The 14,819-nt window shown below is 42.8% G+C and overlaps 1 protein-coding gene across 2 annotated transcripts in view; it reads left to right on the forward strand.

Annotated features, from left to right (window-relative positions):
* IL1R2 (interleukin 1 receptor type 2) overlaps positions 1 to 10,582 on the forward strand; it is a 35,054-nt gene extending 24,472 nt beyond the window's left edge. For both annotated transcript variants that reach the window (XM_040454082.1, XM_040454081.1), the window contains exons 5-9: positions 2,419 to 2,593; positions 4,711 to 4,773; positions 5,820 to 5,955; positions 7,518 to 7,660; positions 9,790 to 10,582. In XM_040454082.1, the coding sequence (XP_040310016.1) occupies positions 2,419 to 2,593; positions 4,711 to 4,773; positions 5,820 to 5,955; positions 7,518 to 7,660; positions 9,790 to 9,929 (657 nt within the window). In that variant the 3' untranslated portion in view covers positions 9,930 to 10,582. The remainder of the gene's footprint in view (positions 1 to 2,418; positions 2,594 to 4,710; positions 4,774 to 5,819; positions 5,956 to 7,517; positions 7,661 to 9,789) is intronic.
* The last annotated feature ends 4,237 nt before the right edge of the window (positions 10,583 to 14,819 follow it).

Genomic DNA, 14,819 nt, shown 5'->3' on the forward strand with positions numbered 1-14,819 from the left:
GTCTTACCAACTACAGGAAGGATATAAAATACCCATTCTGAAGATAACACATTCACTTTTATATTTCTGATTTTTTTTCAACTAGTTAGTTTAAAAAGGGCAATGATTAATATGTTCTGTTCATCTTTATGTGGCTGGGGCAAGGGTCCTCAGAGTAGAAATTTCAGAAGACAGAATGTAAAATGAATGCAGAGTAAGTGGCAGTTGAAGAGAATAGCTTTTTACTGTCATTTGTCTATAGCAATGGGAAAAAACCCATTGTTTATTTAACAACTGTGTACACATATTAATGAAGCTTTTTTAAAGCACACGATAATTAACTTTTGTGTTAAAGGAGTAAATATAGACAATTTGTTTTCTTGCCTGATTGAATAAATACTATCATCAGATCACTTGTGTAGACCAGGTGTGGGCAAATGATAGCTATAACCAGTGGCCAAATTGAGTGGCCACCTGTTTTTATTTGCTCGGGATAGTTTTTACTTTCTTTGTTTCTTTCTTCTTTTATTTGAAAGAGAGAGAGAGCAGGGAGAGAGGCAGAGGGAGCGAGAGAGGGAATCTTAAGCATGCTCAGCATGGAGCCTGATGTGGAACTCAATCCCACGACCCTGGGATCATGACCTGAGCTGAAATCAAGATTTGGACACTCAACTGACTGAGCCACCGAGGCGCCCCCAGTTTTCACTTTCTTAAATGGTTAAAAAAATAAGACTAGTATTTCATGGTATATGAAAATGACATAGAATTCAAATTTCAGTGTCAATAAATAGAGTTTTACTGGGACATGGCCATACTTTCTGTGTCTGTGGTCTCATACTCCAAGGGCAGAGCTGAATAGCTCTTCAAACTTACCAGAGGACAGAGGCCATGTGGAATGTAGGCCTGAAATATTTGCTATCTGGTCCTTTACAGGAAAATTTGCTGATCCCTGATATAGACAGACCATAGACTGATGCTGAAAAGTTGTAATTTGTTTAAAATTTGATATAGGGCCACCTGGGTGGATCAGTCGGTTAAGCATCCAACTCTTGATTTTGGCTCTGTCACGATCTCGCAGGGTGTGGGATTGAGCCCCGTGTCTGGCTCTGCACCAGCAGTGCGGAGCCTGCTTGGGATTCTCTGTCCCTCTCTCTCTGCCCCTTCCCTGCTTGCACTCTGTCTCTCTCTCTCAAAATAAATCAACATTAAAAAAATACAAAAAATACAATTTGATACAAATTAATTCTGTAATCGAGGCTAGGTCAACCAGTTGACTGGTATTATAGCTACAAGATATGTATAGGATATCAATGCTAATCGTTACTTAGTCTGAACTGGGTAGAAGTCTATTCTGGATTCCCTGGCATAAACTAACAAAGTAGGGACTGTTAATATCTCCATTTTACGGATTAAGAAATGGAGATACAGAAGTGTAAGGCACTTGTCCAAGGTCACGCAGCTGGTAGATGGTGCAGCCAGAAGTCCAGCCCAGGAGGCCAGGCTCCGCATACCACTGCCATGCAGGGGACCCCTGGGGGCTTAGAGGCCTTGGAGGAATGGGGGTACTGAGCCCTGTTTGGCTTTTTCATGTTTGGCTCCTCCTGTTAGGAACAATAAAATCTCTTTTTGGTTAGATAGATTGTAAAATAATACTTTATGAGCCATTAGCTGACAAACCTTTCCAGTTATGTCTCTGCTACCATTCAGAGCAAGAGTCTGAAACAGCTCAAGGTTATGTTTGACTATTGCAAGGTTTCGATCATCATGGTTTTGAAAGATAGGTTCCTGAGAACACTGTGTGCTCATTAGGATGTTTTTTTGAATCAAATTCAGTTTTTTTTTTCTGTTACTGGAGGCCTTGCTCTTGAGGATTCTGTTGTGTAAGACCCACAGAATCTCTCACCCATATAGGAAGTGTGCTCTCATTTCTCACATTTAGTTTTTCTTTTTTTCACAAATTTTCTCCCATCTTTACTGACTCCTAAAATTGAAACAATCTTTAAAGTAATTACTGCAATATCATTTCTTCTGAATATTACTTTTCAAGTCACAAGTGATTGAGGGGCAGAGGCAGAGAAGGAGAGAGAGAAAGAGATTCCCATGAGGGGCAGAGGATAAGAGAGAGAGAGAGAGAGAAATGGGGCTTGAGGCCACCGATGTGGGACTGGAATTCACTAACTGAGATCATGACCTGAGCTGAAGTCAGATACTTAACAACTGAACCACCCAGGCACCCTACAACTATGTTTTCTATGTTAACAAATTCCCTCTGCTAAGAAGTACAGTTAATAGTATGCCTAAAGTACATTTGTAAAGTAAATACCAGGGCAATTGTTGGATTGCATATTCAACATCAATTGTTAATACTGATACTATTCATATAGCTTTTGAGATATAAATTAGTACATAGTATAACTTTGAAAAATATTTTCCCCTAAGGATTCTGTCCTTTTGGATCAAGACAATGAGAAGTTTCTAAGTGTGAGGGGAACCTCTCGCTTACTCATACATAATGTGTCTGTGGAGGATGCGGGTTATTACAGCTGTGCCATGACATTCGCCCACGAAGGCATGCAGTACAACGTGACTAGGAATATTGAACTACGTGTCAACAGTGAGTACTTGCCATTGAGGTACTTTTCCACCCTGTCAATAGCAAGCATTTAAAGAACAAATTAGGGTTCCCCGTGGAATTCCTTGAATGTCTTTGGCAGGAAAGGAAGACAGACCTATCAATTCTCCTAAAGCATCAGTCTAATAAGACATGTGTGAACCTTTGAAAGATAGAAAGCAGGGTGTTTTCATGAGGAAAGCTGAATCCCTGGGTAGTTGATAGGGTTCCAAGTGTGAGGCTAAAACACACCAGCAGATGGGGCCAAACAGTGATTCACTTGGAAGGTCTCTTTGGAAAACCCCTTTTGGAAGGCTTGTGCTCCAGGGCCAGCGATCAGAACATGGCTGCCATAACTTTATGTATAATTCTTGGATACTAGAATTTTATTGGACTTTTCAGTTAGAAGGCTGTACATTGGCATATCCAGTGGAAAATGCCCTTTTTTTTTTTTTTTTTTGTCTTCCCCAAGGCGCGTGGCCCTTGAAACTAGAATTTCAAATAGTGAGTGCTCTCTTTGGTTTAAATGAGTTTGAAAGTAATGTTGTTAACAGTGTTGATTAGTATTTAAAATTGTTCAACATTTATTGCATACCTCCTACATGCTGGACATCAAGCTTGGTGCAAGGAACATAAAAGTGTTTAAGTCCTGGACTCTGCCCTGAAGAGTATGCTGCTTTTCTTTATGTTGTATACTGAACAAGTACACAGTTGGAGTCTTTTAAGGCATTTTGGAGGGCTTTGAAAATACATTAACGTTAAATAATTAGTCATTGAAGGGAGAAGACATTTTTTTTTGTCACAGGGAATCCAGAGATTCAGTTTTACTACAGAGAAAATCGTGTCATGAACTGAAATCTCTAGGCTATTTTACTGTCTTATGAGGATTCATTCATACCAACAACTTGTTCCCCCACAGGGAATCATGGAAACTTCCCAGGATTTTGAAGGGGTTCCTAATTATCCAGTTTATGTGATACTGCATATGAACACTAGGGGGCGACCAACCTTCATATTACCCAGTGTTATGATCTCACTGTTTCTCAGAGGTTCTCAAAGGGTTGTCCTGGGCCAGCCAGAAGTAGCAGCACTTGGATGCTCACTAGACTTGGAAACTCTCATCTCCACCCCAGACCCACTGAATTAGAAACAGGGATGTGGTGGGGGGAGCACAGCAATCTGTGTTTAACATGCGGCCCACGGATGCTGATGTACCTTCAAATTTGAGAAGCACTGAGGTTTCTAGCCCCTGAGGCTCTTTTCTCACCCTCTCTGTTGCGCCAGCATCTGTGCAGCAGGCATGCGATTATGTGTGTTTGTTGGGGGGCTGGGAGGAGACTCCTGGTCATGGTCAAGAAGCCATCTGGTCTTCTGCTGTGAGACTGCCTAATGCTTACTCACGTTAGGATTTCAAGAGACTCTGCCAGGAAAGGCGTAAGGATGGAGTGAGCAGCTATGGAGATGGGCAGCCCTTCACCCACCCCCAGTCACACTCTTTGCTCTAGTTCAGGTGCCCAGTTTCTTCAAGTGGTTGGGAGACCTTCCTCTTGGGAAGTTGGGTTGAAGTCCACCTCTGTTTCCCAAAAGAGTTTACGTCTTCAATGAGCAAGACATAGTAGCCAATGCTGGGTTGTGCTCTTTGTCACTCAGTGTGGGATTAACAGTATAAACAGGTGGTTCCCAAATACTTGTGCCTTTTTAAATTTTTTTCAAGTGACTCTTCAGAGGCAGGAATGGAAAGGATGGAGATATTTTAGGGCAAATAGATGTTGGGGTAAAGCCTATCTTGTGGACATTGTGAACATTGCTATTAAGGGTTTATGCAGGAAGCCAGGGAGGGGAATGGTTAATTATTTATCACAGAGCAAAGAACATCTGTTAGTGGAATGTGTATTTAAGTGTGGCCTCTTCCAGTAATATCTCTTCTGGGAAAGGCATTGGCCAGAGATGCTCACTTTTGTGGAGAGCCTGTTTCCTTTGCTAGACAAAGGTCGAATCTTACAATGGCTGGCCATACTGTAGAGGAGAACTTTGTTAATTAGCTAAACAATGGAACTTGACTCTCAGCTGGAAATGAAGGCTTTCCTAATTGAATCTTTTTTTCCTCCTATCATTCTCAGAAAAAGAAGAGGAGACAATTCCTGTGATTATCTCCCCCCACCAGACCATCTTAGCTTCACTGGGTAAGGCCCGCAAGGACCGTGTAACCCACAGGGGTGCCTGCAGTCCCTAAGCGCAGTGTCCCAGACCCTTGTGACCCCCCTGGGTGGGACCCCAGGACCCCAGCGTGAGAGGCAGAAATAACAGATACGAGGGAACATTTCCTTCTGTGAGATGTTAGAAGTGGCATTGATTGAAATTAGGTCTATTTTGTTACATGAAAACCGTACCTACAAAAATCTGCATGTAAAAATCCGAACATTCTGGTGACAGTTCTTAACTGTATGAGAGGATTAACAGCATGATTCCCTCATGTAGCCAGCACCTGTAGTATATTTTAAATCATTCACTTTACCAAACTTGGCTGACGCTAAGCTTTTTCCATAAGAGTCCATTAAAAAAATTTTTTTTTGTAATGTTTTAATTTATTTTTGAGAGAGAGAGAGAGAGAGCACAAGCAGGGGAGGGGCAGAGAGAGAGGGAGACACAGAATCCGAAGCAGGCTCCAGGCTGTGAGCTGTCAGCACAGAGCCTGATGCGGGGCTTGAACCCATGAACTGGGAGATCATGACCTGAGCCAAAGTCAGATGCTTAATCGACTGAGCCACCCAGGCGCCCCTCCGTAAGAGTCCATTTGTAAAGTGAGGCTGATCCTGCCACTACTGGCCCCAAGAGACAGTCTCTTGTTGCCGAAATAGCTAGTCAGCTGGTTGACTGGGGTGAGGAAAGTGACCGACAAGGTCTCCATTTTTCACTCTGGCTCACACACACTTCACTGTTGAACGTCACTATGTCTAACGGGATGCCACTCGATGCCAGCATCGACCGTGTAGGAGGGCCTCATTTCTCCTGTTTTCCAGAAGGAAAAGCTGCTCAGGGGTCCCGGTGGCTCAATGAAGGTCAAAAGCCACACTCAAGTCAGGCTGGGGTTCAGACAGGCCTGTGCCTGTGTTTGAGAAGATGGGGAAGGGTCCACCACTCAGATTTGCTGATGGATGCAAGGACTGGTGTGACCCCTGTTTCCTGGCTGGGTTCTGACGGATGATGTGTGCTGTCTTGCTGTATGCAGGGTCAAGATTGACAATCCCATGTAAGGTGTTTCTGGGAGCTGGCACACATTCGACCACCATGCTGTGGTGGATGGCCAACACCACCAGCATAGAAAGCGCGTACCAGGGAGGCCGTGTGACCGAGGGGCAGCGCCAGTAAGTTTGTGAAGATCTTTGTCAGCTGAGAAGCATCTTCTAGGCATAGCTGTTAGGGGACTGATGTGGGCTTTGCTCTTCCTTTTAGAGAAGGTCATACTGAACCTATTCGTAATGACACACATTCTACATTAAAAATAATTTTTTTGCTTCTAAACTGTTGGAGTTTTAGGATTTTATACACTGAGTTTTGCTAAGCATTACCAATTGCTCTTGAGAATCAAACTTTCTCTAGGAGCTGAGTTGCTGCTGACTTGGCATCGATGTTGCATTTTCTAGCTGTTTCGTTTGTGTGTCGATTTTTGCAGTTTTCAAAAACATTTGTGTGTCGATTTTTGCAGTTTTCAAAAAAAAAAGAACCCAAAAAACTTTGGAGTTAATACATTTCCACTATGCACTCAGCAACCTGAGTGTCAAACATTTTCACAAACTCCTCGAAAGACTAAAGGTTAGTTCCAGTATCCAAGGGCCTCCTTTGTTTCTCAAGGAACTGGGGACTGCTGCAGGCACTAAGGAAGGTTAATACTAAAAGAAAGGAAGAATTGTTCTCATAAGAATTACTCTTTGGAATATGTTTTCTCACTCTGAAAGTAGAACAGCCAGACCCTGTAAGTGTGAACCATTTGTTTGAGGAAGGAGACCATTCAATGTTCCCAATTATCAAAGATTTTTAAAACTGTAGTTTTGGTACTCTGAATTAGCCTGAACTTTCAATTGCCAATTTTTTATCTTTTTTTTTTTTTGAAAGACCTATCAAAAAATACCTTTCTGGATGCAGTTTAGCAGGTCAGAATTATATGTGGTTAGCACAGCTGCTTGCTTGCACAGTCGTTGTTGAGAAAAGCTTGGCATTGCTAACATGCCTCATGTGGGCTTACTCACACTGTCCACTCACTTAAAGGAGCCTATTTTCTCCCAAGGAGAAAAAAAAGATAGTCCTAGTAGATCCACATACATGATGTTTTTATTCATGCTCATCAGTAGCAGTGAAGCATCTTCAGATTACCATCACTACAAATGGCTGACTTGAGCCATTCCCTGGCCCATCTGCGGCTCTCTGCTCCCAACTTGAGTTTCCAGAATGACAGCTGGCAAAGGAGCAGAGAGGAGGAAACACCAAGGAGGCCAGGATTCCTGGAAACTCCCTCCTCCTCAATATGCAAATGATTTATTGGTGTTACAGTTAAGTTTCCCCAAACCAGACATTTCTATTCCCACTGCCGCCTCTTTGTTCATCAATGGCCTTAAAAAATGGATTCCTCCATTATCCAAACAAAACTGGCTCCTGTTAAGTTCTCCTTGTGACAAGCGTCCTGTTACAGGCACCAACATCTTTAGTGTCACTCCCAACAGCTTCAGTGTCACTCTCACCTTCAGGCACAGGCTTAGAAATTCTCCCAGATAGGGAACAAATATAATGAATGACAAGTGCCCTTGACTTTATGAGTTGAGACCAATTTAAGCACAATAGATCCTTCTCATTGAGAGTGTTTGGATGTCTCCATTGTAAAGACGAACTTGCATTTGATACATCATGTGTGAGTGATTATTTCCTCCCTCAGGGAATACTCGGAAAATAACGAGAACTACATTGAAGTGCCACTGATTTTTGATCCAGTCATAAGAGAGGATTTGAACACGGATTTTAAATGCGTTGTGCGCAACACACTGAGTACTCAGATGCTACGTACCACGGTCAAAGAAGGTATGTATCAAGCAGCGTGTTTGATGTTCTGTGGCTGCTAGACAATGTTACTGGCTTTCCACGTGATTGCTTAGGCCACCGAAAGCAGATCTCTCATTTTTTTCTGATTTATTTTTTGTCGGGTGGAGGCTGGCTTTGGGGGAGTATATTCAAATCAAAATTTAAGCAGCAAACTGATTTTTGGAAAAAAGACAAAGTGGTTCTGTGATAAACTTAAAAAAAAATCCTTGTGTCCTCATCTGGTTCTGCCCTGGATCAGCAAGACCACCTGTTTCTTCCTGACGCCTCTAGCGGGAGGGTGGGACATTCTTTATCCCGAAATTGAGAGACTCCCTTCCCGAGAGGTGGGGGCTGGGAGATATGTGGGGCTCAGGGCAGCTTCAGGGTTAAAGTCATCAGTCGAGAGGAGAGAAAGCACAAGACTATAGTCCAGTCTACCCAGTGCCCATTTAATGGACCTTTAAGAAAGAAGAAAAGCCCATGCTATCATTTTGACCAAGTTGATTTCTTCCCAGTGTTTAAGCACTGAGTGGGAAAGGGAAATAGAGGTAGTGCAGAGACCCTTGGCAGCCAGAGAGGTCAAGAGGCGACAAGCCGGAAGTGATCTCCAGCTACTGTCTCATTATGCCTTCTGGGCAGTCTGTAGCAATCAAAGAAATCGCTCCACATTCTCTGTGTTTGCTGGGAAGGCAGCTGCAGACAGACTTGTAATTGAAAAGCTGAGGATTTGGTTAAGCCTCAGGGCAGAGCATGACAACACCCCTGATGTCTTAAGCCACTAGTTGGAAACACAAAACCCTTGGCTCACCCCACATCTATCCAGCTTCTCCCAGGGTAAGGCAAAAGACTGCAGTTGGGCGGTACTCCTTTCATACTCAAGTTTGAGAACCATTGTCCTAGATCATTTCCATGAAAGGGTCAGTAGTTGTAGAGATTTGGAAAGGAAGCGTCCCACGGAAAGCAGAGTTCACTTCTGGGGTTCAGACTGTGACCCAAAGGAACCTATGGTTTGTCTGGTCCTGAAGCTGGGACCCTTTAAACATTTCTGTAATGTGAGCCCGCTCCCTGCATGTCCTGTGCTGGATTGGCCATGCCTCATGGCAGCAGGCATGGCCGAAAGCCTGTCACCAGCATTGAGAGGTGCCTCTGGGCGGCTGCTTGGAAAATTAAAGCTTTTCTCATTTCTAAACCTTGTGGGATTTTAAGAGAGAAGAATCATCTGGAGAAATGGTGTGACATTGTGTTGATTCCTGGAGGCCTAGACAGACTGTGATAAATAGCTTTAAAATGTAGAGCTCTGGCTTCATCATCGAGTCCAGTAACACTTATGTACTTGTGTGTACTTGTTATGTTTTTATTTGTACTCTCTCTATTTTCATAACACAGGGATACCAAGGAGTAGAATGTAAAATAGCTGGGTCCAAGCAATAATCTTGACACCTAAGGCTCCTTTATTTGAAGTTTGTTTTCTCTTCCTTTGCTACTTTACTTAATCTTCCTGACAGCCACACTCATTGGAAAGGGGCAGACTGTACCCTGGCCAAGTCATAGTTGGCTGGTTGAGGCCTAAACAGATACCATCTTTTTTAATTTTTTTTATTTTTTTTAAATGTTCATTCATTTTTAAGAGACAGAGACAGCGGGTGAGCGGGGAAGGGGCAGAGAGAGAAAGAGAGAGAGGGAGACACCGAACCTGAAGCAGGCTCCAGGCTCTGAGCTGTCAGCACAGACCCCCATGGGGGCTTGAACTCACAAACTGTGAGCTCATGACCTGAGCCGAAGTCGGACGCTTCACTGACTAAGCCTCCCAGATGCCGCTAAACAGATACCATCTTATTGCACACTATTCAACGGGCGGAACAAGGATCCATGACCCGTCACCCCACTCTCTGCTGTTTCTCTTTATTGGATTTTTGTTCTACCTTCCTTGTTTCCCTAATGCCACAGATATCATTCTCAAATATCCTTGACCTGATGTGAGGGACATGCTTTCTAAAAAATCAGTGCACTATTATTAGAAAAGACAAACCCCACTTCCTGTCTTCTCCGTAAACCTGCCCTGCACTGTCCTGCCCTGGCAGTGAGAGAATGTTCCATCCACCCACCATGTGACTCTGTTCTTCCTACAGCTGCCACATTCTCCTGGGGGATTGCGCTGGCCCCCCTCTCCCTGGTCTTCTTGGTTTTGGTGGGAATATGGATGCACAGACGGTATAAACACAGAACTGGAAAAACATATGGTTTGACCACGTTAAAGACTGGCCCTTAAGATTTTCAATCTTACACGAGTGAAATAAAGGCAATAAAACAATTCAAATCCAAGCGATATCCTTTTTCATGGAAGTGGCTTGACCTTTTCGAAGATAGTGCTCTTCCTCAGTTTAACAGAGCTGCTGTGTTTATGGTGAAGCCCTAAAGAAAGAATGTGATGTTTATCCTGAAGCTGAATGACAGGAGGAAGTGTGCATGTGGGCGGGTGAGTAGCTCCCTGCCACTTGTGACCTGTTTAAAAGAGTGAGGTGCCCCCAGGCCTGAGTAGAGTCAAAAACATCTAGGTGAGTTTTATAATTCATTCATTCGTCATTTAACAAAAGCGTATTAGAAGTCTACCTTGGCTATGCTCCGTGGAAGGTGTTATAGATACAAAAATAGTTAAGATGTAGGCTGCGTTTTGGGGAAGATGGAATTTCATTTTGAGACCAGAAAGAGTGCTTTAGAAATGCTACAGAAGGAGAATCAGCAAGAATTGCTGAATTTTTTCAAAAGGACGAGCCAAAAAGTAGCAATTAAAATAGAGTAGACTGTGAGAAAAATACATGTTATTAGGACATATTAGTGAACTGAGACACAGACTCAACGTTACAACAAAGCTTCTGAAAGTAAGGAGGAAAGAAAGGTATTGGGATGATTGCATACACATTGGAAAAAAACAAAACAAAACTAGGATCCCTTTTATATCATGTTACTCTTCCCAAAGAATCCCAGTTGAATTGATAAATTAAATTTAAATAAATCAAATTGTAGAAAAATTAGCATGACTCACTCCTTCATTTATTTGAGTCTTTGTTCAAGAGTCCTTCCCAGAGGCACTTCTGAATAGCACCTCTTTTCCATCCCTCTCTGTCCCCTCCCTCTGCTTTGTGTGTGATAGATCTTATCATCACCAAACCTTCCATTACATATTTACTTATTTATTTGTGGGTTTTCCCAGCGGATTTGCATGAGAGCAGAGATGTTATTTTGGTCACGGCTGTATCCCCAGTACTTGGAATCGTGCCTGCCATACACTGAACATTTAATAAATGTTTGTAGAATAAATGAAACTAGGATGTATTTTCTTTTGTTCACTACCAATAAAATACAAGAATGGGCAGGGTACAGATGGATGGACTTAATTATGTTACAATTCGTGCCTAATAGAAGAATGAAAGCAAAAGGTAAAAGATATTATGTCAGGCGATTTCCAAATGGTAACTCCCATTTCCTGTAATTCCATTTATAACTTGGTACTGGGAAGTAGAAAGGGAATTTGTATCAAGTCAGTGGGGTGCTGGGAACAGCTTGTATCTTCTTGCAAGAGCTGAGTGTAGCATCTCTTCTGAGCTCTGTTCAGTGATGTCATGTTGGTAGCTTAAAATCCACCACCCTGGGAGTACTGACGCCATAGAAACTGGCAAATGCCACAGGCCAGTGCCCCCCTCCCGGGTACGCCACTCCAGGGCCCTGCAGATGCCTGGGGATGCTGCTCTTGGGAATTAATCTTAGACAGTAATTGAACAAAAGAAGATAAACAGATGTATGAAATATTTCAGTGAAACTCATCACCGTGATGATGAACAATTACGCATCAATTATAAATTATAATTAACAAGAATGCGAGACTGAAATACTTGTAATGTTATGGAAAAATTGTATATTTTATGCGATTTATGTGATTATGACAATATTAAAATTCATACCCAGCTAGAAAAGGGTGGAAAAAAACCAAAGGATTTTGAAGACCGATTTCTTAGGTTTAATTCAAGGTCTACCATGTGGTGCCTCTGATCCTAGGCAAGGCCATTAGTCTCTCCCTGTCAGTCTTCTGATCTGGAAAATGGGGTTGATAACAGGGACTAGAGTGCAATGTTTAATAATCAAAACCATAGGAGGAATAGACAGGAATAAAAATAGTTGTACTGTTTAGGCCAAAGGTTGGCAAACTTCAGCCTTCTGGACAAATGTAGCCTGGCCTTGTGTTTCTGTAAATTAAGTTAAAAAAATTTTTTTAATGTTTATTTATTGTTGAGAGAGACGGAGCACAAGTGGGGGAGGGGCAGAGTGAGAGAAAGACACAGAATCCAAAGCAGGCTCCAGTCTCTGAGCTGTCAGCGCAGAGCCCGATGTGGGGCTAGAACTCACGAACCGTGAGATCATGACCTGAGCCGAAGTCAGTTGCTGAACTGACTGAGCCACCCAGGCGCCCTTGCAAATTAAGTTTTATTAGAACACGGCCATGCCATTTTGTTTATGTATTGTCTGTCTATGGCTGCATTGGCTCTTTGAAGGCAGAGTACTTGAGACAACAAAGTCTGAACTGTTTGCTATCTCGTCCCATACGGAAAAAGTTCTCTGACCACTGGTTTAGACTGAGGAAATGTGTAGGCAGTTTTCGGGCCTTACTTATATATTTCCCTGCTGTTATCTTCTCTGTCCTTCCTTTCCTGTTTTGTAAGTGTGTAAGGAAGGAGAAGGAAAGGAGAAGGCAGAGCCTTTTAGCATCGAATCAGAACTTTCACCGTGAAGGAGGTGGAGGCAAGGTTTGGAATGAGGAAGGGGTGAGGACTTTGCAAGGGGCTTCTCTGGGTGCTTCTGCCTTCCTGGCTCCTCAGGCTTGGGCACCACCCCACTCTCCTCCCTCTTCCTTCCTGGGACTCCTCCTCCAGTGCTCTCCAGAGTTCCCTACCTTCAGATTCTGGCAGCTTCAACAATGACCTGGAAGAGAAGCTGACTGCAGCCAGAAAACAACATTTGAGACTCCACCTTGACTGCACGGCTTATGCACTTCCTCCTGTCCACAGTTCACAAGTTGGGGGTCATGCTCTTAGAAAGAATAGGAGGGAGTTTTGGACACCACATTTATGATAATATCAAGGTATAAGCATGATATTGGAATTGTTATATTTTGAAAGGAGAGTCATTGTATTTCTTTTTTTTTTTTTCTATTTTAAGGTTTGTTTATTTTGAGGGGGGCGATGGGCAGAGAGAGTTGGAGAGAGAGAATCCCAAGCAGGCTCTGTGCTATCAGTGCGGACCCAGATGCAGGGCTCGACCCCACAACCATGAAATCATGACCTGAGCTGAAATCAATAGTTGGAGCTTAACTGACTGAGCCACTCAGGCACCTCAAAAGAAGAGTCATTATATTTCTAAGAGACATACAGGAATATTTATGGATGATAGTTGAGATTTGCTTCAAAAAGGTCCAGTACCATGGCAGGGGCAGGGAATATAGATGAAATATGATTGGCTGTGTGTTAATGATTGTTAACACTAGTGACGGGTGCCTAGGGGTTCCTTATGCAACTCTCTCTCTTTTTGCAAATGTCTAGAAATTTCCAAAATACAGAGGAAAAAATCAACAATATAGAAGTAACTAAATACCCACTAGACAATAAAATGAATCCATAAGCTGGGCACAGTGGAATCTTCTACAGTGGTGACAGTGAATATACAGCTACATGCAACAACATGGATGAACCTTAGAAATCTTAAGCAAATAACAAGTCCAGAAACATCTATTTACAGCATGATGCCTTTTTTTAAATGCTTATTTATTTTTGAGAGAGGGACAGAGTGCAAGAGGGAAAAGGGCAGAGAGAGAGGGAGACACAGAATCTGAAGCAGGCTCCAGGCTCCCAGCTGTCAGCACAGAGCCAGACGCAGGACTTGAACTCATGGACTAGACCGCGAGATCATGACCTGAGCCAAAGTTGTATGCTCAACCGACTGAGCCACCCTGGTGCCCCCGGCATGATGCCTTTTTATATAAAATGAAAAACAACTAAAACTAAGAGCTCTCTCTGTATGCATATATGCATACATATATGTATTTTTATATATTTATATTTAAGAGCACATATGTGATAAAACTACATTTTAACTATATTTGGATGTGTATGTATCTGTATTTAAAGAGTACATATGTGATTTTAAGGGTTTACAATTGTCTAAAATTTAAGAAAGCAAGAGCATGAGAAACCCAAGGCTCACGATAGTGAACACATCAGGTGACCAGGGCTGGGATGGGTTAGGAAGATGTAAGTTTCATCATGTCTGATCAAACAGATTAAGACACAGGCCACTCATGGACCAGTGAAGAGTGTGCGTCTTCAACTTAGGATTCTGATTAATTCTGCACATCTGAGTCCAAATTAAACAAAAGAAACAAGGTGTTTTCTTAATGTTTTCATCTGTCTTATGTTCTTTCTGTTGGTTGAACCTTCCAATTTGGATTTTTTTTCACCTCCCCCCACAAAATTGGGGGGATGGGGGAGTAAATAGCATTTGACAACCTCACATTTTGGCATGCTACCTGTAGGAAAACAAGCCCTATGTAATGAAATACCACTTCCCCAAGAACTAACTGCGGGTGACAGTGGATGCCAGTAACAGGTATGAAGGAACATTTATGCACTCAAATTAAATTTGATGTCTCAAGTATTTCATGTGCTGTGGTAAAATATAGGGGCTTTTCAGAGTGGGTAGGGTTGTATGTCTACGGTAAGATCTTCTAGGGACAGGATCGCTTCTGCTCATTGACACATCCCCACATCCCCAGCACCTGACGTGGTGCCTCGCCACCTAGTAGGTACTTAAGAAGCGTCTGCTGGGTGGATAGAGAAATTGTGTGCTGCTTGGGTTTTCCCAGGACTCGCCAGCCTGTGTGGACAAATGGAATCCCACCAGTAGGACTCTTCCAAGTTTCCCGGCTCCTGCCCCTATTCCCAAATCTGCACTGGTTATTTGCACGACTCCTGCCAATAGCTTACTTGGCCACATAAATGGGCCTCGTGTTTGGTGGTTGTTTTCCTGCTGTTGTCCCCGTCTACAGACATCTGCTAAACATGCCATCTCTTCAAGGCTCCTCAGTACTGTATCTGGCCTCCAATGGAGCACT

This window comes from Herpailurus yagouaroundi, unplaced genomic scaffold (assembly GCF_014898765.1).
Source record: "Herpailurus yagouaroundi ecotype Mexico unplaced genomic scaffold, PumYag 210, whole genome shotgun sequence".
In the NCBI taxonomy this organism is placed as follows: Eukaryota; Metazoa; Chordata; class Mammalia; order Carnivora; family Felidae; genus Herpailurus; species Herpailurus yagouaroundi.